The 21,506-nt window shown below is 36.5% G+C and overlaps 1 protein-coding gene across 1 annotated transcript in view; it reads right to left on the bottom strand.

Annotated features, from left to right (window-relative positions):
• Window positions 1–20,772, bottom strand: part of LOC141085016 (uncharacterized) — a 118,356-nt gene extending 97,584 nt beyond the window's left edge. Inside the window, exons 1-33 of the mRNA XM_073569940.1 lie at window positions 20,667–20,772; window positions 20,316–20,483; window positions 18,593–18,664; window positions 17,495–17,620; window positions 17,011–17,136; window positions 16,399–16,524; window positions 15,787–15,912; window positions 15,385–15,447; window positions 15,175–15,300; window positions 14,783–14,845; window positions 14,568–14,693; window positions 14,077–14,202; window positions 12,888–12,989; window positions 11,137–11,259; window positions 10,363–10,567; window positions 8,719–8,768; window positions 8,020–8,174; window positions 7,799–7,925; window positions 7,500–7,674; window positions 5,924–6,024; window positions 5,071–5,295; window positions 4,553–4,727; window positions 4,075–4,152; window positions 3,461–3,510; window positions 3,222–3,366; window positions 2,072–2,182; window positions 1,687–1,828; window positions 1,354–1,497; window positions 1,052–1,189; window positions 815–916; window positions 621–731; window positions 214–370; window positions 100–126 (exon numbers count right to left, since the gene is read on the bottom strand). Of these exons, the coding sequence (XP_073426041.1) occupies window positions 100–126; window positions 214–370; window positions 621–731; window positions 815–916; window positions 1,052–1,189; window positions 1,354–1,497; window positions 1,687–1,828; window positions 2,072–2,182; window positions 3,222–3,366; window positions 3,461–3,510; window positions 4,075–4,152; window positions 4,553–4,727; window positions 5,071–5,295; window positions 5,924–6,024; window positions 7,500–7,674; window positions 7,799–7,925; window positions 8,020–8,174; window positions 8,719–8,768; window positions 10,363–10,567; window positions 11,137–11,259; window positions 12,888–12,989; window positions 14,077–14,202; window positions 14,568–14,693; window positions 14,783–14,845; window positions 15,175–15,300; window positions 15,385–15,447; window positions 15,787–15,912; window positions 16,399–16,524; window positions 17,011–17,136; window positions 17,495–17,620; window positions 18,593–18,664; window positions 20,316–20,483; window positions 20,667–20,772 (3,997 nt within the window). The remainder of the gene's footprint in view (window positions 1–99; window positions 127–213; window positions 371–620; window positions 732–814; window positions 917–1,051; window positions 1,190–1,353; window positions 1,498–1,686; window positions 1,829–2,071; window positions 2,183–3,221; window positions 3,367–3,460; window positions 3,511–4,074; window positions 4,153–4,552; window positions 4,728–5,070; window positions 5,296–5,923; window positions 6,025–7,499; window positions 7,675–7,798; window positions 7,926–8,019; window positions 8,175–8,718; window positions 8,769–10,362; window positions 10,568–11,136; window positions 11,260–12,887; window positions 12,990–14,076; window positions 14,203–14,567; window positions 14,694–14,782; window positions 14,846–15,174; window positions 15,301–15,384; window positions 15,448–15,786; window positions 15,913–16,398; window positions 16,525–17,010; window positions 17,137–17,494; window positions 17,621–18,592; window positions 18,665–20,315; window positions 20,484–20,666) is intronic.
• Between the last annotated feature and the right edge of the window lie 734 nt (window positions 20,773–21,506).

The following is a 21,506-nucleotide window of genomic DNA, read 5'->3' as shown; positions in this document are numbered from 1 at the left end:
AAAAAAAAGTATTTCCAATATTTATAAACATCAATTGAGATCATTTTAATTAAAAATCAACCAGTTTTGATGTCCAATAACAAAACAGCTTGATCTTACCTCTGTTGTAATATTCGCAAGGAGACGCTGAAACAAACAAAAGAATGGACAATTTAAAAGATTAATTCAAATTTTGAAGTAACATGAGAAAAAAAAGTTAGAAGACAAACTTACGGCATGTGTCAGTGCTTCTCCAATCAATGGTGATTCCTTTGCGGCAACAGGCACGGGCGTAAGCTGCAAGCGCAGTGCAGTAGCAAAGACAGCTTTCACCCTCTCTACATGCTTCAGTCTCCTCAACACAAGCTACATAATAAGGATCCACATTCACCTTTGAGAAAAAAACATAATCAGTACAAATACCAGATATTTTGTTTTTAAGATTATTTTATTCTTTGCACAACTTTTTTCTCCTCTAAAGTGAAGAAAATTCATTAGTTGTGCTACTTACTGTACGCGTCTATTTTGTCTCCAACATGTTTTCCTGCTGAATGTTCCTTGGTAATATTATCATTTCCCTAAAATACCTTGAAAATCTAACATTTGTACATGCAAAAATAGAAGTCAAGAGCAAGTCTTACCACTGTGTGGCACTCAGAAAAGTCTTCTCCCTTTAGCAGGCTGCATTTTGTCTCCACAAACTTCTTGTGGTTATCAGACGGAGGAGGTAGAGTTGACTGTTGGTCGGGACACTATTCAAAAAGAAAAAGTGTAAATCGAACACATATACTTATGTTTTTTCTGAGAATATGTACAAAAGTGAATGGTCACCTACCACCTCAGTCAGGAACTGAGAAGCATACTGAGCCATATTGCTAATGGCTAACTCAGTAGTAGTGGTTCCATCAGCATCACCGCACATTCCTTGAACCTTGCCCTTTATCCAAACAAAAGAGCTAGGTAAATATTCTTGAATACACTCCATAGCTTCCTTGAAAACGTTCACATTTAATTTTTTTTTCTAGTTGCATCGACTCTCTATTTTTTAAAAGTTTCAATAGTAGTTATGTACCTGTAGTTGTGGTGCCAGTTGAATGATAACATCTAGATGTTGGTCATAATACACAGCAAGACCTAGTAGGAAATGGACCACTTGATAAAATCCAGATCGGTAAGTTTTCAGTTGAGTCGTACTGCCTACTTCATGTACCTGTAGATGAGAAACATCCAAAATATTACTTACTGAATGAATAATGTTAAGGTTACATCACATGTGGAAATCTTTGTAATACTGATTCTATTTAGATATGTCTCATGTAGAGACAAGCTAATCATGCCGAGCTTCTGAATTAGATAGCGCTGTCTACGTCTTACCACTGTGGTATCAAATTCACTCAGGACTACGCTTGCTCCGCCAAAAACGATATGGATAGTTTTCTTAAGCAGAGCGCCTCCCATGACTTCATTTGGAGCATTTTGCATGACAACCCTGAAGATTGGAGTTTCACCTTCAAGAGACTAGAAGGTAAAATACAAGAATAATTTATGTATTTGAACCGATAACTTCATCCTTTATATAGTTACATGACTCTTAGATGATCTTTAATGCTCCTACAATTTACAATAAGGGAGTACATTGTACCACATATATAAAACGCTTTAGGAAATTTTATATTCAGTCAATTTATGAATATTTTTACAACTAACCTCAACTAGCACAATTGGACACTGTTTTGTGTCAAAAGACTTCCAGACGTTGTCAAAGAGGAAGAATTGAGATCCACCGTAAGCATTACATACTTTGTTGCATGGGTTATCTGTACATGAAAACTTGCCATTTTCACATGTGCTGTAATTACAACACATATAAAATCATCAGTAATAATATTTTTTAATACTTTATTTAGCAATTTTTTTTATTATATTTACGGATTTTTTATTTATTAAAACCAGCTATTTGAGTGACCATTAACAATAGAAATTATAAAAATATATATGGTATGGTTTTCTTAAAATGATTAAAAATAACAATAGAGGTGAATAATATGTCTCATGTGTTTTAGACAAAATATTAATATCTACAGTGGCTTACCAAGTGTTACAGTCTTTTGCTAGTGTTGCTCCTGGGACATAAATCTCCTCTCCATGGATACAAGGGCATTCATTCATTGGTACACAATTTCCTTCACTGCTCCTCAGAAAACTAAAAAAATTGTAAAAGTGAGCATAGCACATTTGGCACATTTTCTACATCCTCTAATTGTGTTGACGTGTCAGCAAATTATAAAAGTTTATTCTAAGAAGTATATTAAAATTTCCCAATATCTGTTTTAACTAAGAATCCTACCTCTTCTTATTTTTTCTGAAAGGGATTTAGTATCTGGGCAACCCCTTTCTTCAAAAAAACACCCACTAGTAAATAGCTTTTCACCACAAATCTGGCAGCTTAATTCCCAGCAATCAGTTGTTACTGCAGCAATGATCTACAGACAACTGCACATTTCTTCTGCAGTGGCCACTACAGGAGAAATATGGTATTACATACCTACATTTCAAATTAATAGAGAATCGTGAAATGAATAGTCAAACTTAGTCATCCAGAGCGGAAATTACTCCATGGAGTGGCTCCTCATTCTGTCTACTAGAGAGGCATCTCAAGCAATGAACCTTACCCTATGATGTACTTATACCTTAACAGAACATATATACAAGGGGTGACCTTATAGGACAATACATTCATGAATATAATCTTAAAAATAAGTTTCTTCATCCATTGTTCATGAGTCTATCACCATAGGCTGTACTGTGTAATTTAATGTTTCATTCTTCTTCAAATACATAGAACATCTTGTTTTATATTAATGGTATTATATTGGACACAACACTTAAGACTCCCATACGCATTAGACTAATCTCTGTCGAACGTGCCAATATCAACAGGTTCAGCCATTGCCCTAATGTCTACATGGGGCTCCACTTTCCCCCAATAGATAATTTCAGGGTAAGTAAGGTTGAAGAATGTCCAATTTTAGCCTTGTGATCCTTTTGTTGTCTAAGAGATAAGCCACTGCCAAATATGTATGGCTGCTACTTTCTCAGAGAGAACACAGGAGTGTGGAGCAGAGTGAGTGCTCCCGTGTATGGGAGAGTTGGGCATCATAGGTACCAGCTCAATGATCTGCCAAACTATCTTTCATCAAAGAGCTATCTAAAGGGTATGGAGACTAAGGGCAATAACTTACCCAGATTTACAGACACATCCTGGAGTACACTGAAGGGAACATCCTGTGTCGAGTATAGCCAAGTTCATACAAGAGGGCTCACAAAGTTTTCCTTTGCTAAAGTGACAATCTGCATATATTTCATTATCTTGGCACGATTCCGTCTCTGTCAAAATAACAAAATAAAAAAGAACCTCTGCTGATATCACTTTTATAATGTGAGAGAAACAGTGACAAAATCAGGATTGTGCGTATCTTACCAGGTGGAACTTCTTCTTTGTCACCGCATTGAGTTATTCTCTCACAAGGGCTAAAACGCAAAACAAATAAGACATAAACATTTCAACTAGTTTTCCTTCTAATGCAATAAGAATATTTCTGAGTGTTAACTTTATTTTTTTGACAACCACTTTATCACCTATCTACAGAGTAAGTGATAACCTGTTGATCATTGGGGTTCAGACTGATGGAACCACCACACTGATCAGCAACACAGGGCATTGTCAGAATGGAGCAGCAGTGCACACGCTCAACCACTGCACCTTTGAAACCTTTTGGGGCTTCAGAGAACTGTGCAATCTCAAACAGAATGAATGGAACACCAGTCGAATGTCCGATCTGCAACTGCATTTCGTAGTGGGGGTAAAAGGATAAAATTTTCATTATCTACTGATGGTTGGGTTGCCAGTGGTTGGACACCCACCAATCAACTTTTTTTTATTACTGGACAGCCTGTTTAAGCTTCCATTGTCCATAACCTTAAATTGATATATAATACTGGATAGATGTGATGTACACTTGCAATCTAATGGTAATGTTGCTATATTTCCATCCTAAATACTTTTGAAACCATGAAAGAAAAAATATTCCTTACCATGTTTGTCCATCGGCTTGGGTAATAATCTCTCCTAATTTGTACAGACGGTTATTACTGTAGCAAGGACAGTAATCTCTGGAAGAAAGAAATATCTGAATGGTCAGAAGCTATTAAAAATATGAATTAGTAAGTAAGTATATAAACAAGTCCTGCCTGTCATCATCAAGTTCTCACTGATCCAAATCATGGTCAAAAGCAAAATATTTGCTCAAAATGTTTTTTTTTGACTCTTTTTCACAGTCACCAGATTTAGGGATGATTTCAGATCCTCTAAAGATATTTGGATCAGTTCCCTGAATCAAATGATCAAAATACACTTACAGAATGCTTTTGATAAAAAGTGGTCACTCAAGTCAATTGTTGAGTTTTGTTTATGAAAATTATTGTGCCATTGAGACAATTTGGAGGCAAAGTAGAAAAAGTTGGCCTTCTCTAGAATCCAAAACATGACCACTTCTCGAATAAGTGTCCTTACCCTTTTACACATTCATCCAGAGAGGCATCGTAGTAGAGGTGTGAGGGACAGATGCAAACTTCATTCAGTGGGATAGAAGATGTAATTTTCATGAGTGTAGAAGTGTATTCAGCACAATCTTGCTGTGGTAATGAATCCTCCGTGATAGCAACCATACTTTCTTTACAAACCGGACCTAAAAGTGGAAAAGAAAAGAGGTGATAGGGGGCATTTTGTGTCCAAGACTATGGAGATGGAGAACTTAGCGCTGGTAAGGTCATCCACAAGAGAGGAAGGTAAGGCAAACCTGAGCAGTCACTCTTATTTTTTTTTAATGGGTTCTGCTGTGGGCAAAAGCCATTTTAATTTAGCTTGAACCATAATCTCCTAAATGGCACATGCCTTTTCCAGGACATGGTGTACTTTACTAAATAACATAAGTTTAAGATACTTATAAAACACGTTGAAATGATTCCATACACAATACAATACAATAAATTAATAACTAATGATAATAAAAAAAATAAAGACTAACTTACTGCAATCTGGAAATGAGGAACTAACTGGAACAAATATTCCTGCCCGGGCACAGCGATAAGCATAGTCTGCCAAAGCTGCACAAAGTCCTTCATTCTCATTGAGATAGTAGACATTGGTGGAACAAGAAATCTTGTAGGAGTGGGTGTCAATCAGAAGGGCACAGTCTTGAAAGAGGGAATTATCCAAGGCATCAGAGCAAACCCAATCCGCATCTGCTTTTTGACCTGATGAACAATAAAGAGAAATTGGTGAACTATCACGCAACTGACGATATGGCAAAATCAATTTAAAAAGAACTCTTTACCATCAAAATCAAGTTTTCTCTAATCTAGAACAATATCAGAGGCCAAAATATTTACTCAATTGGACAATTTTGTTTTATCAAAAAGAGGAAGGATTCCAGACCACCAAGGGTTGTTGGATGGATATGTTCCCTGGATCAGATGACCAAACTACATTTATTGAAAGGTATGGAAATTGTACTTGGGATGTACATAGATTGTTCTCAATAAGAGAAACCAAATAACAATCCTGTAGAGATAATTCCTTTATGACTTGCAAAAATAGTGTTTAAAGATAATTTAAGTTTCTTCATAATTATTTTATTTTTGTTAGTTATTTAAAGGTATATCTACTAAAGATGGTGTGACTCGAAATGCAAGATCCAACCAAGCAGTCAAGTCAGTAATCAGTGACCACTGAGCAGGAGGCCATTGAATCACCTAGCTAGCAGCATCTACTGTTTAGCTAGTTTGCTTCCATTTAGGTTGGAAAGTGTCGATACCTAAAGCTTCCAACGGTTTTAAAAACTTTAGGACACTTTTTCCAAATTCTAGATTTGAACACACTTACCAATATCTTGGGGGTCTTTTGTATCTTCTGAACACTGATATTGTGTCTTCCAGGATTTGCTGAATAAGCTGGATACAGTCTCAGTCATATCGTTAGAGCTCCTGCAATGCACAAAGAAAAAATAGAATTTTTTTTTAAAAGTTCCCACGTACTCAAATATTATGTTCACACTAAATAAAAACTTCTTTATTATTTCAGTTCTCCCTTGGATTATCTGTAATACTTATTTGACTTTTTGATCCATCATGTTCTACACCATTTACTTCTCTCTTAAAAGTATTATTACAGCTCTCAGTTGCTAATAAAGAAAATACTACATTTAAAGGAAACTAACTTTTAAGAGGACCTGTCACTGGGTCACAGGTGGCTAGTTTTTTCTCTTTTCATATTCCCGCAGCTCCTCGTAGTTTTTTATTTGTTTGATTTTTTAATTCCCTATACAGTTCAAGAGATATGAGTCTATTTATTTGGAAGAGTTTTCAGCAAACTCCTTATCATGCCCCTGGAAGAAGTTGAATTGCGAAACGTGCATCGGGGTGAGGAGGGGAACGCCTGATCTGTCCTGTTGGTGACACCTTTTGGCCTTGTACTCAGGCAATGGTCTTTCCAGCTCATACTTGCTAATCAAGTAACATGTATAGTTTACTATAACCCGGTCTATAGCTTTGCAAGCTGCATTTCCCTATATAGGGATCTCTTTCTTTATCCTGATAATTACAGAGTAATATTAATAACCCATACCTCCATCATATGCAATTATTTGTATCTGTTTATATCTGTTCAGGATTACATTTCTGTTTCTCGGCCGTATTCATTTGTAAGTGTGGCTACTATCTTCATATTATAATATTTACATATAATCTTAATGCTATACATTTAATATATATCACACCCTCCATACAAGACATACCTACTATACCCTCCTACTGGGTACTCTGCTATTTTTATTCATCTTGTATTTTTTCTGAGTTTTGAATATTGTTTTTATCTTGTTACCAATAAAGCATTGTTTTATTAATGGATCTCGTCTTTCGGCTATACTGTATATCTATGTTAGTCTGAATTTGGGTTGACTCCTTATCATCAAAGCCAGAATTGCTATGACTGAAAACACCTCTATATACAGCTGAAAACCCAAGATACACCAATTATAATAGTCGATGTCACAGCTGACCCTGCTCCCCTTCCCTTCACAATGAACTTTACACACGTTCATTAGACTCTTCAATACAAATTACCGGGTTTGGGTCCAACTATCATAGCTATGTACATGTGTTGTTTCCTGAAACAACAGGAAGTAAGAGTCTAAAAAAGCCCCAGTAGAAGGTATGAAAATTGTAAGCTTTCTCCTTTTTATTTTAAAATGTAAAATATGATATATAAAAATTGACATATGCAAAAAAAAATTGAAAAATAACATGAACCTGATTTTCAAAATAGGTGATTTTCTGATATCTGCTTCTCTGTAAAATTATCAATCTTGTCTAGGGGTATGATGATTGAGCAGCGAAAGTAAAGCTAGTCACCTCTGAGGAGTATAAGAATTTAAAAACTATATACTGGGAAAACACTGTACCTGTAGTCATCATTTCGATTGTCATTATAAGTACCACACAAGCCAGCAGTGTGGTCTTTGTAGCTCTGATCAAGGATAACATATAGGCGGTTACCAACCCAGTCATACTGAATATTCATTAATGGGGTTGCCACATCCAAGAAGACGGACGAACTTCTTAAAACAGTAATAGTGTCTAAAAAAAAATCATGTATTAATTTTGAAGCTGACACAATGATAGTGATATTATGAAGCTCATCGAGCAAGGGAGCACTAAGGTCCTTCTATCCCTAAGACTGCAGATGGTTCTTTGACCATACCTAAGATGGAATAAGGAAGATCTGCTGCTTGTCCTGATGACTGGATTGTTCCGTTGTAGAGCAGGTTTATGGTGGCTTTTTGTGGGATGTAGATATTCACAGACTTAATGCAAGTTGCATCTGGGTTCTAAAATAGAGGAGCAAAAAATATTAAGAAAATAGAAATGCAATATAAAGACAGGGAATTGTCTGATTGATATCCTGATGGTCATGGAACCTACATAATTGTCATAGCCCAATTCAGAGCAGCGTTCGTTGTCCAAGCTGATTGTAAAGTCGGAGGTCTTGACCAAAACGTAGTCACAATTACCAGGAGACTCATACAATGTCCCATCAAAAGTGCGAATCATCTGTAAACCAATCACCGAACAGACCCCTAAAATACAGAAATGTACAAAACATCACACAATGTAAACATTTATATCACCTAGAGTTGAGCAAATTTTTCAATATTCGGTACAGATTATGATCGCCGGCGAACATTGTATTTGCAATATTCACTGAACAAAGCAGAACGTCATTGAAGTCAATGGGAGAAGAGATGAGGGAATATGTTTGGAAATGATGATCAAACATAAATTCGGCACTAATAGGCCACCAATATGGCATGAATATGGCAAATTTGGATTCGGCGATCGGTTTCGGAATATATCCGCTCAATTCTTAATCACAACCAAACAATACTTGATTGAGTACCTACTGTATGTAAAATACAGAATACATGATCAAAAAATAGAGACACTGGACTTATGAAATATGTGTTGGCTGCAATGAAGGAATCATAGGGTCCGTTGGTGCTGGCACTCAGTAAGTACACAAAATAAGTCTACTGGATTATGCAGTGTTCATGAATATATTCAAAGGTATATTCTTCACAATTAAATATACTGACAATTATTATGACTAAATAATAAAATTACCTGGGCAGTTCAGATTTTTCACACAGGTCAGAGAACCATCATCGCATGTACTAAAAAGTAAACCATTGCATAGGATATTATGAGTAAGGTTGAACAAAATAACATTTCTATGAATCATAGAACAATAATTGATATCTTTATTAACCCAAATAGCCAATGATACATTTGGCTTCATTTATCAAAACTGTAATCATTAATCAGAAATTAAAATGAATCTGTCACAAGGTTTTAGCCACCTAATATTAACATAGCAAAATGTGGAGAGAGACCCTGATTCCAGCGTTATATCAATTACTGAGCTGCATGCTGTAGTTTTAATATAATCACTGTTTTATTAGCATGAGATTATCACTGGAGGAGTGATAATCCTGCTGTCATGTAGTCATCCATATTTATGAGCTCTGTATAACCCCACCCTGACAACTGATTGGCAGCTTTCTGCTTATGCAGAGTGTATACAGAAAGTAACCAATCAGTGGCATGGGTGAGGTTATGCACAGCTCAGGCTTCCAAGCAGCAGATAAAACAGGGATTTTATCAAATCCCAGTTTTCAACCCAGTAAGTGAGACATCGCTGGAATCAGGGTCTCTGTCCAGACATCATGCTGCTCACAGCTAACATAAACCTAATGACAGATTCCCTTTAACTTTCATCTCTTAAAGAGGACCTATCACTGACATGACCGCGGGTCGCTGATGGGTTGGCATGACAACCCTGAGTCTACAGGAGACCCCTGTGGTTGTCATATCCAGATAGCTATGAGCTGAAGCCCTGCTCTGTGTAGCACAAACGATCAGATGCTTCTAGTCTCCCATGGAGAAGGTTTCTAAAAATATTTTTAAAAATTTAAAAATTATAAAAGTTTAAATCAACCTCAATTCATCCCATTCAAAATAAAACGCTTAAAAAATACACGTATTTGGTATCGCCGAGTCAATATATCAATATACAAAAATAATTAATCCGATTGGTAAATGGCGTGACGAGAAAAAAATTGAAACATCAGAAATACATTTTTTTGGCTGCAATCAAAACATATTATCTATACCAAAATTGTATCTATAAAAATTTCAGCTTGGTGCGCAAAAAATAAACCCTCACCCAGTTCCAGATCCCGAAAAATGGGGATGCTACCAGTCTTGGAAAATGACGCAATTTTTTTTTTAACAAAACTTTTGATTTTTTTCACCACTTAAAAAAGAACGTAGACATGTTTGGTGTCTATGAACTTGTAATGAACTGAAAAAATGATAATGGCAGGTCAGTTTTAGCATTTGGTGAACATGGTAATAAAAACTCAAAAAAATCATTGTGGAATTGCACTATTTTTGCAATTTTACCGCACTTGGAATTTTTTTTCTAGTACATTATATGGTAAAACCAATAGCATCCTTGAAAAGTACTACTCATCCCACAAAAAACAAGCCCAAGCCCTCACATAGCCATATTGATGGAAAAATAAAAAAATTATGGCTCTGGCAAGAAGGGAAGGAAAAAAACAAATGCAAAAATGCAAAATGGCCTGGGGGAGAAGGGGTTAAGGGAACAATGCAGGGAAAAAATGAATATATAGTATTGTGAGTCGTGCAGGAGCATGGTGTTCTGAGTATATAGGTATAAGAAAAAATGAGAATGTAACATACCAAGTACTACAGGCAAGTTCTACAGTTTGTCCGTGACGCACAAATTGTGCATTGAATGTGCAAGATTTTCCATTTGATGGAGGTGATTCAGTAACAGGTATCGGCTGCTCTGGCTCTTTGGGTATCTCAGGCTGAACTGGTGCCTCAGGTTCAGGAGTGTTCACTGGTACCTCAGGCTCCACAGGTTGATTTGGGGTTACTGGTCCTTCAAAATAGAAAGTGAGGATTATTAGGACAACTTTGTTCCTTGCTTGATTGTAGTTTGGGTCACTTCACAATACTTGTCGCCATTCGGATAAGAAGAGAACACATAAATTTAACAATGAGAATGTACAGTATTTCTAGTAGAAATTAATTCAAATAGATAAGTACAGGAAAGATAGATAAATAAACAGATAAATCAAATGCATTCATTTTGCTGTAGAACCAGAAGTGAGGAGAAAGTTAAGACACATCAAAAAGGAGAAAAATTTGCTGCCTTGTATTTGTACTTCACTAAGCAACGCCAGGAGACTAAACCTATATTGGGTTACCGGCATGATTTTCTGCCTTCAAATGAGTTAACGCATCCACCAATTTATCTTAGTCATACCCAATCTGACCATTGAAGGTGGCATGAAAGTTTCCAAAATGTATTCTACTGTGTTTGTCGTTTCTTAATTCCTAGCTTTTTCTACGTGGATCATAAATTCTGAAACTGACATTAGTTAGACGTAATATCCATAAAGCTCAAGAACTAACTCTCTACTGATTGTGTCAACCTTTCTCTATTACCTTGAAATAATAATTGTGCAGTCTGAGGGATGATCACCGGCTCTATTGTGAATTCTGGATTATAAGTGGGAGCAGTCCCAAAGTCCAAGTCTATGTCTTCAAAGGATGACTTTTCCTTGAATTCTTTTAAAGGTAAATTAAAATAGATTCAAGGGTGAAAATATAGCTTTCCATGCTAATCATAATGAAAGTTGTTTGGCTACATCAAATCCGCAAATCTTATCTACAGTAATAATAAAATGTGATAACAGTAAGAGGTTGATTTTCAACCTCTCTATTACTTTGATAGGAAAGTTCTCGGTTTCAAAACTTTTCTCTTTGTTATTGTGCATCCAAAGTCACCCTGACTTTGACTATTACTTGTACATAGTAAAATATTATTTAATGAGCATGACGTGCTGTAAGAGAAGGTTAGTGGTTGTAATAGATGCATTGTATGTCATGAAGGTCAGGAGATAGGGGCAGAACAGATGAGGAAGATATAGGCAAGGAGAAGATACCATTGATGATGAATAATTGAGTTAGTCTTTATCTCTATCTTTTTATGGTACTGCTCTTCTCGTCACTAGCTCACCTCAACCCAATTAAACGAAATAAATATATAACAATACAGTATTAGCTTCCGCACTAGTACATCTGTCGGTTCTTAAAGTCTAGCGTGATAGCCATCAAACGGACAGTGGTTCAATTAATTGCAGATAAAAAGGTTGTCCAGAAGTAGAAAATCATGGCTGCTTTCTTCTAAAGACAAAATCTGTCTATAGTGTGAGTTTTATCGCAGCTCAGCCACTTTCACATCAATGGAGCTGAGCTACGATACCAGACCCAATCTTTAGACAATAGTGGTGAGTTTTGGGAGACAGCAGACATGTCTTTCTGATGCTGGACAACTCCTTTAAAGGGGCATTCTAATTTCAGTCATTATTGTCATATCCGAAATAAATGTCATAAGTTTCTGAGAGATATTGATAGTAATAGTGGCTGACAAGGTAGCTACTATGGGACCCTTAGGTTGGGGGGGGCCAGTTCTGGTGCAAATGTGGCACATCATACTGAATTGGAGGCAAAACATTGAGTTATGGGACACTGTAGGGACATCGAACTGTGTTGGGGATATCACACTGTGTTAAGGCCACTGTGGGGAAATTACACTGTGTGTATGGAAGAATGTACAGTGGCGGCAAATTATGCGAAGAGGCATCTTACCGTAGAGGCATCATACAGTGTGTGGGGTGGGGGAGCATTGTTACTGGCATCACACTATGGCAGGTATACTATTTTTGTGTGCATACTGCAATACATGCCATCTCACTGTCTTTAAAACTTTAGAAGTATACCCTTCCTCTACTTTGTCTTTTCACTGTAACTCTGATGAATATTTTTTTACTTTTTTGGGGGTGCTCAATTCAGACTTTTGATATGGCGCCCTATGATTTCTGTGTATGACCTTGCTTGTGGGTCAATAAAACACTCTCTCACGCTGTAAGAGGAGAGATCACAGCGCAGCCCTTTTCATTCACTAATGCAGAAGTTGGGAAAAAAGCTGTCTTTCAAAGACAATTTTTTTCCATAGAACATCTGAAATTGAAATAGTGCTTTAACTAAAATGCTCATAGGACAATTAACCCACATATTAAATGATGTCCCATGCATCCACAATGCAAGTTGGGTGGCAGCTTACTTTGCCTTCTTTCTTCATCTTAGGGTATCATAACAATATTCAGATAGCAAGAAATATAATGACACAATACCTTCGTGCTCCTCAGAGTTGTTTTCTTCTGATGATTCTGAGCTTCTTCCTTTTCCGTGTCCTCCATGTTCATGGCTAAATTTACCTCCAAATTTGAAATCTCCTGTATAAATTCAACAATAATGAAGTTGGAGTATAAAAATAATAAAGTTATTGCTTAACTTAAATATATAAGCCAAAAATAGCCAGCAAATTCACTATTTTGTTTACCTAGTTGTAGTAATATTTCTCATACAATGTCTGGGGTTATGGATCCCTCATATTTTACATCTGTGAAAGTCACCTGGTATTGCGATAGGTATGGAAATGGATGTTGCGTCACCCTACCACATGTCTCCATAGAAAATAGAGGTAAGGGATTGTCTAAAACCACCTCTATAGACTTTGCTGATGTCTAGAATTACAGCTAATTGTAATGCTTAGTTACCCGCTGTTACCTTGGATACCAGCTCCCAGCACGAGCACGCTGGTATCCAGGGTACATAGTGGGTAACTAAGCGATGCGTGCGCTTAGTTACCCGCTATTTACCCTGGATACCAACTCCCAGCGTCTGCTTACAGCACTGGGAGCTCGCTGATCGTTGGTCTCCCACTGCCGTGTGAGACCAACGATCATAAAATGGCCCAGGACATTCCTGCACGATCAGCGATACCCGGGGGGGGCCGGTAGGTGATGTGTGCTGCACACAGCGAGATCGCTGGCGAGATCACTGATGCGTCACAAAATTGGTGACGCATCAGCGATCTCGCTAGCGATCTCGCTTATTGTGAAGTACCCCTAAGGCTCAGTCTCCAACTTCGCATTAAGTCTCCCCTTCACTCTTCTTGATCGCATGGGGAAATGTACGTTATGACATCATGACATCAAAATGTGCATGGAAGCATAGGGGTGCACCAGGAAAGAGTGAAGAGGAGACCAGAGCCAGAGTGGGTGCCTAAGAAAACCAACAGAGGACCAGTGTGGAACTATGGAGGCAGGTACAGATGTAGAGTAACTTGAGTATGATATATTATTGTTTTTAAATCCTTCACAGCCCATATGAATCAGCTGGCTACCGTTTTGTCAAGTTACACAAATTGATTTCCCCAAAAAATTGGATTTGCAAGAATTTGATAATTTAGGGAATTTCTAAAATATTTTCAATATTTTACAATCAAATTGGTCATCCTCAATGGACACATATGATTACCCTTCTTTTCTTCAGAACTTTTTTCTTCAGATGATTCCTCATTTCTTCCCTTTATGTTAACATCAATCTTTCCATTTTGATCTTTACTTCCATGTCCATGGCCAAATTTACCTCCAAACTTGATTCCTATAAAAATGTAATACTAAAAGAGTGATTCTAAATATAAAATATGGAAACAAAAACTACAAGTAGGTAAGCAACAGTATTCAGCTGGATTGGATGCCTTAGGAAGCTAGTGGAGTATTGGTTGTGAGCTGCGGTGGCAAGAACAGATGAGGGGCGAAGGGAGTTTAATATTTTATTGTTTTTAAATCCCTTCACAATCCATACAAATGCAGTGAATAGTAACTAGCTAGCAGTCATTTTGATTGGATCACACAAATCAAATTCCTAGAAATTTGGATTTGTCAAAATTTGTTTAGGGAATTCTACATGAGATTGATTAGTTTAGAATCAATTTGCTCATACTAAATCTGCAATAATATGATTACCCTTGTTTCCTTCAGAACTGTTTTCTTCAGATGATCCCTTATTTCCTCCCTTTATATTAATATCAATCTTTCCATGTTCCCCTACGCTTCCATGTCCATGGCCAAATTTACCTCCAAATTTGATTCCTATACAAATGTAACAATAAATTATTAAATCCAAATATAAGACATAGAAACCACAATCACAACTAAGTCGTAATGTCATATGTTATTGCCTTTAAATCCCTTCATAGTCTGTATGAATCCAGCAAATTGTAGCCGTCTGGCAGCCAATTTTTCTGGGTTCACAAAAATCGAAATTCAGATTTGTTAGGAATTGCGAATTTTCGGAATTTCTAAACAAATTTCATTAGTTTAGAATCAATTTGCTCATCCTTAATAAAAATGAGCGAATTTGCTTGGGTTCCCTCTTATTTGACAAGCTATAGCGCTTGCCAAATAAGCTGCAGAGGGAACCCAGCTTCCTGGATAGCGATGAACAAATTCGCTCATCTCTAATCCTTAATTCACACATATGAATGTATCTCCAAACTTGATTCCTATAGGAGTATAATATTAAAATAGTGAATCTAAATATAAAATATAGAAACAAAAGAAACATAATTACCCTTGTTTTCTTCAGAACTTTTATCTTCAGATGATCCCTTGTTTCCTCCCTTTAAGTTAATATCAATCTTTCCATGTTCCCCTACGCTTCCATGTCCATGGCCAAATTTGCCTCCAAATTTGATTCCTTTATGAATGTAACCATAAATTAATAAATCCAAATATGAGACATAGAAACCATAACCACAACTAAGTAATAATATAGTATTACTTTTAAATCCCTTCACAGTCTGTATGAATCCAGCAAATTGTAGCCGTCTGGCAGCCAGTTTTTCTGGGTTCACAAAAATCGAAATACCCAGAATTCAGATTTGTTAGAAATTGGGAATTTTTGGAATATCTAAACAAATTTCATTAGTTTAGAATCAATTTGCTCATCCTTAATAAAGATGAGCGAATTTGTTTGGGTTCCCTCTTATTTGGCAAGCTATAGCACTTGCCAAATAAGCTGCAGAGGGAACCCAGCATCCTGGATAGCGATGAACAAATTCGCTCATCTCTAATCCTTAATTCACACATACCAAATATATCTCCAAACTTGATTTCTATAGGAGTATAATATTAAAATAGTGAATCTAAATATAAAATATAGTAACAAAAGAAGCATAATTACCCTTGTTTTCTTCCGAACTTTTATCTTCAGATGATCCCTTGTTTCCTCCCTTTAAGTTAATATCAATCTTTCCATGTTCCCCTACGCTTCCATGTCCATGGCCAAATTTGCCTCCAAATTTGATTCCTTTATGAATGTAACCATAAATTAATAAATCCAAATATGAGACATAGAAACCATAACCACAACTAAGTAATAATATAGTATTACTTTTAAATCCCTTCACAGTCTGTATGAATCCAGCAAATTATAGCCGTCTGGCAGCCAGTTTTTTTGGGTTCACAAAAATCGAAATACCCAGAATTCAGATTTGTTAGAAATTGGGAATTTTTGGAATATCTAAACAAATTTCATTAGTTTAGAATCAATTTGCTCATCCTTAAAAAAGATGAGCGAATTTGTTTGGGTTCCCTCTTATTTGGCAAGCTATAGCACTTGCCAAATAAGCTGCAGAGGGAACCCAGCATCCTGGATAGCGATGAACAAATTCGCTCATCTCTAATCCTTAATTCACACATACCAAATATATCTCCAAACTTGATTTCTATAGGAGTATAATATTAAAATAGTGAATCTAAATATAAAATATAGTAACAAAAGAAGCATAATTACCCTTGTTTTCTTCCGAACTTTTATCTTCAGATGATCCCTTGTTTCCTCCCTTTAAGTTAATATCAATCTTTCCATGTTCCCCTACGCTTCCATGTCCATGGCCAAATTTGCCTCCAAATTTGATTCCTTTATGAATGTAACCATAAATTAATAAATCCAAATATGAGACATAGAAACCATAACCACAACTAAGTAATAATATAGTATTACTTTTAAATCCCTTCACAGTCTGTATGAATCCAGCAAATTATAGCCGTCTGGCAGCCAGTTTTTTTGGGTTCACAAAAATCGAAATACCCAGAATTCAGATTTGTTAGAAATTGGGAATTTTTGGAATATCTAAACAAATTTCATTAGTTTAGAATCAATTTGCTCATCCTTAAAAAAGATGAGCGAATTTGTTTGGGTTCCCTCTTATTTGGCAAGCTATAGCACTTGCCAAATAAGCTGCAGAGGGAACCCAGCATCCTGGATAGCGATGAACAAATTCGCTCATCTCTAATCCTTAATTCACACATACCAAATATATCTCCAAACTTGATTTCTATAGGAGTATAATATTAAAATAGTGAATCTAAATATAAAATATAGTAACAAAAGAAGCATAATTACCCTTGTTTTCTTCCGAACTTTTATCTTCAGATGATCCCTTGTTTCCTCCCTTTAAGTTAATATCAATCTTTCCATGTTCCCCTACGCTTCCATGTCCATGGCCAAATTTACCTCCAAATTTGATTCCTTTATGAATGTAACCATAAATTAATAAATCCAAATGTGAGACATAGAAACCATAACCACAACTAAGTAATAATATGTTATTACTTTTAAATCCATCCACATTCTGTATGAATCCAGCAAATGGTGGCCATCTGGCTGCTATTTTTCTAGGTTCACACAAATTGAAATGCCCAGAATTTGAATTTGCTAGGATTGGCACATTTTTTGAATTTCTAAACAAATGTAATTAGTTTAGAATCAATTTGCCCATCCTTAATTCACTCATATGAATTTACTTACAAACTTGACTCCTATAAAAAATTAATATTAAAATAGTGAATCTAAATATAAAATATAGAAATGAAAGTAATATAATTACCTTTGTTTTCTTCAGAGCTTTTTTCTTCAGATGATCCCTTGTTTCCTCCCTTTATGTCAATATCAATCTTTCCATTTTGCTCTATGCTTCCATGTCCATGGCCAAATTTACCTCCAAACTTGATTTCTATATGAATGTAACAATAAATTAGTGAATCCAAAAATAAGATACAGAAACCAAAACCACAACTAAGTAGTTATATTCAACCCTGATATTGGGTATATTGTGACCACAAAAAAGTCACAACAGGTATTATACCTGTGCTCATTTATTGGCATAACTTCAAACTACTGCTTTCCTCCATCGTACACACTCAAGGCATTCATTTGCTGCAACAAAAGTAGGTACCTAGAAGAGGAACTGAATGCGTTATGAACACTCACTGTGTTCTTAGATTCAGCTTTTTTGTTTAGTGGTGATAAAAAATCAGAAGTTTGAAAAAAAAATTGGGGTGGTTGTTTTTTCTGAGACTTATAACAGTTTCTTTTTTTTTGTCGATGGAGCTGTGTGATGGCTTATTTTTTGCAGGGAGAGAAGATAATTTTATTGATACCAATTTTGGATAGATGTAACTTTTTGATTACTTGTTACAGCTTTTTTGTGGAGTTGCAAAGACTAAAAAAAATTTAATTTTGGCTTTGTTGAAGTTTTTTAGTTTATGGTCTTTACAGATTGGGTTAATTATTTTTATAATTTGATAGACTGGACTTTTTTCCGAACTTGGCGATACCACATATGGGTATTTTTTATTACCTTTATTTGTAAAGGGGGATAATAGGGCGATATGATTTAAACTTTTACGTTTTTTGTTTTTATTTTTCATATTTTAAAAATATTTTTCATATGTTTTTCATATATAACTTTGTATTACTTTTCACTGCATTTATTAGTTCCCTTAAGGGACTCAAAGTTCCAATTATTTAATCACTTTTGCTATATACAGCAATGCCAAAGCATTGCTGTATATAGTAAAAAGCACAGTCTCTTTTAACGTCCGGCCATAGGCAAACTTAAAGGTAGCTCTGTAATGACAAGCATGAAGGTCTTCAACAGACCCCTGCCTGTCATTGGAAACCATTGGCAAACCACAAAAAATACGTCTATCATTCGCTTTATCTTTTTCCTCTGGGTTTTTGATATTTAACGGCTTTCCATTAAAACCAAATCCAGCTGCAATTAAAAAAATGATGTTAAAAATGTTGCCTTTTAGTAAAATAGATTCCATGCATTTGCTTTCATGGTCTCATCTATATATTGGTAATGCACTGTTGACCATATTCATCATTAGTTGAAAAATTAAAAAAAAATTTACAGTGGGGATTTTTATGATCAATAGTTTTAACTTTCGTTAAAAAATGCAGAACAAAACTGGTGTTTAGGCTGTGTGCCAAATGTTTTATGGGTTTGAGATACTTTTTACACCTTACTGGACAGTTTTTGAAAGACTAAAAATGGGATTGTGGTTTAGAGGAGGAGTGCAAGGCACTAGACCAATTAAAAGTGGGCACCATCATTTTGCAATGAAAAAAACTGGTGTGACGCAAGTCAACCGAGAGATGTAGGAAAAGTGTCAAACATGTCTAGCAATATTCACCATTTTTATCACACTAATTGCACCATTGTGATAAATTTGGTCCAGTTATTGCCTATCTTGTCTAGATTTTGATTTATATGTAAGACATTATCATTTATTAGGTTTTCCAAGACAGAATCAGATTGATGAGGATAGAAAAACCTCCAGCCACCATCAATCAGGTTGTGTCTGCTCTGGCAGAGGCCAAATTAAAGCAGCGTATCAAGAGGATGTCTGCAGCTTCATACATTGTGTAGTAGCAGCTGCTGGGTAAAGCAGTTTATTTGGCATTCAGGTTTATAGGTGAGAAATTCTAGTACTTGGCAACAGCCACTAAACAACTCACAAGGCTGCTGTCTGTAACTCTTCACATAGCTTACACCTAGCCACTGCCAGAATAGATATCTGCTGAATTGGGGGGTAGCATCCCACCAATCTCATTCTCACCTGAATCCCCAATAAATCTCATATTGATGTCATCAATACTTTTTTTTTCTCAAATTTAGTCAATAATTTAGTCCCAAAGTTTCCTATTGTGTTTGATTTTTGTGGCCTATAGTTATTATAAACAAAATTATCTGAACATTATGTAACATACTAATGGTTAATTTTAAAATAATTTTTCACAGCATAGAAAAAAATATTTTCTAAAATAAATACCAGTTGTCATAAAATTAAACTATAGTAAACTTTATAAACTTACCTTAATATATTATATTTAAATACCTTATATTAAACAGTGTTAGCTCTACAGATTGTGTCTGATATTGCAACGGACCACCAGTCACTTATATAAGACAAAACTGCAGTGCCAGACCCAACCCACATACAAGGGTGGTGCTGTTTCACGTAAAAACGGAACACATTCAATTAAGACATAATGATTCATGAGGAATAGCGATATGTATGGGTACCATGAATATACTCAGCCCTCAAATGACTCTTTAGAATTATAAAATGTTGAAGTATCATGGTTTATTTAAAGGGTTATTCTCATCACAGACATTTAAGGTATAGTCACAGGATATTACACCTTTCAGACCAGCATCTCTCTTGAGACTGCCGGTTGTTTGCCTCTAACTTCTGTAAATAAAGAGGTTGCCACACATGCCCTCTCCCCCCCAAAATAAGTCTAGACAAATACAAATAGGCATAATATTGAATTAATTATAACATACTCGGCCACCTCAATAGCTTGGAGAAACTAATACGTATTCACCAAATAAAGTATTTATGAAGGAATCTTACGTTTTCCTTCACTGTTATTTTCTTCTGAAGACTTCCCAAATCCACCAGTAAATTTATGTCTTTCATGAATTTCAAAAGTCTTTGCCTCCCCACCATTACCAAATTCAAATTTTCCACCATGATGTCCAAATGAACCCCCAACATTTAGGTTGCCTCCTTTCAAATCAACTATTTCAGTTTAAAAAAAGACAATAATTTAACTTCCTTCATGGTAAGACATATACCCTCCCCTAAATAGGATTAGTTTTAATATTTATAATATATAATGTAAGACAAAATTCACCACCACCTTGATAATATGGAGAGAATAATACTAATTTACTAAATAAAGAATATATGAAGGAATCTTACGTTGTCTTTCACTCTTATTTTCTTCAGAAGTTTTCCCAAATCCACCATTAAATTCATGTTTTCCATGAATTTCAAAAGTCCTTGCCTCTCCACTAGTGTTGAGCATTCCGATACCGCAAGTATCGGGTATCGGCCGATACTTGCTGTATCGGAATTCCGATACCGACTTCCGATATTTTTTCAATATCGGAATTCGGCATCGGAATCGGAAGTTCAAAGTTGATTGACAGACTGACGTCATCATGATGCGCGGTGTGTGCGCATCATGATGCGCCGTCATTTCGGGCCTTCCGGGGGTCTCTGCCGGCCTGCCGGGGGGCTGTGCCGGCCTGCCGGGGGGGCTGTGTGGACTGCCCGGGGTCTGTACCGGCCTGCCGGGGGGCTGTGCCGGCCTGCCGGTGGTCTGTGCACCCTGTGGGGGTCTGTGCCGGCCTGCCGGGGGGCTGTGCAGGCTCCGGGGGGCTGTGCCGGCCTGCCAGGGGGCTGTGCCGGCCTGCCGGTGGTCTGTGCAGGCTCCGGGGGGCTGTGCCGGCCTGCCGGGGGGCTGTGCCGGCCTGCCGGTGGTCTGTGCAGGCTTCGGGGGTCTGTGCAGGCATCGTCCGATGGGACTACAAGTCCCATCGGGCGATGCCTGCTACCATGACAGTGATTGACACATTAGCCAATGATGGGACAGTAGTAGTCCCATCATCCGGCTAATGTGTTAAATGTTAAAAAAAAAAAAAAAAAAAAAAAATACTACATACATACTACATGCATGCTACATACATACTACATGCTACATACATACTACATATATACTACATACATACTACATACATGCTACATACATACTGCATG

Source organism: Dendrobates tinctorius, unplaced genomic scaffold (assembly GCF_039654945.1).
Source record: "Dendrobates tinctorius isolate UK_male_01 unplaced genomic scaffold, ASM3965494v1 ptg000028l, whole genome shotgun sequence".
Taxonomy (NCBI): Eukaryota; Metazoa; Chordata; class Amphibia; order Anura; family Dendrobatidae; genus Dendrobates; species Dendrobates tinctorius.
Note: the sequence above shows the minus strand (reverse complement) of the source record. Positions and strands in the feature narration are given on the sequence as shown.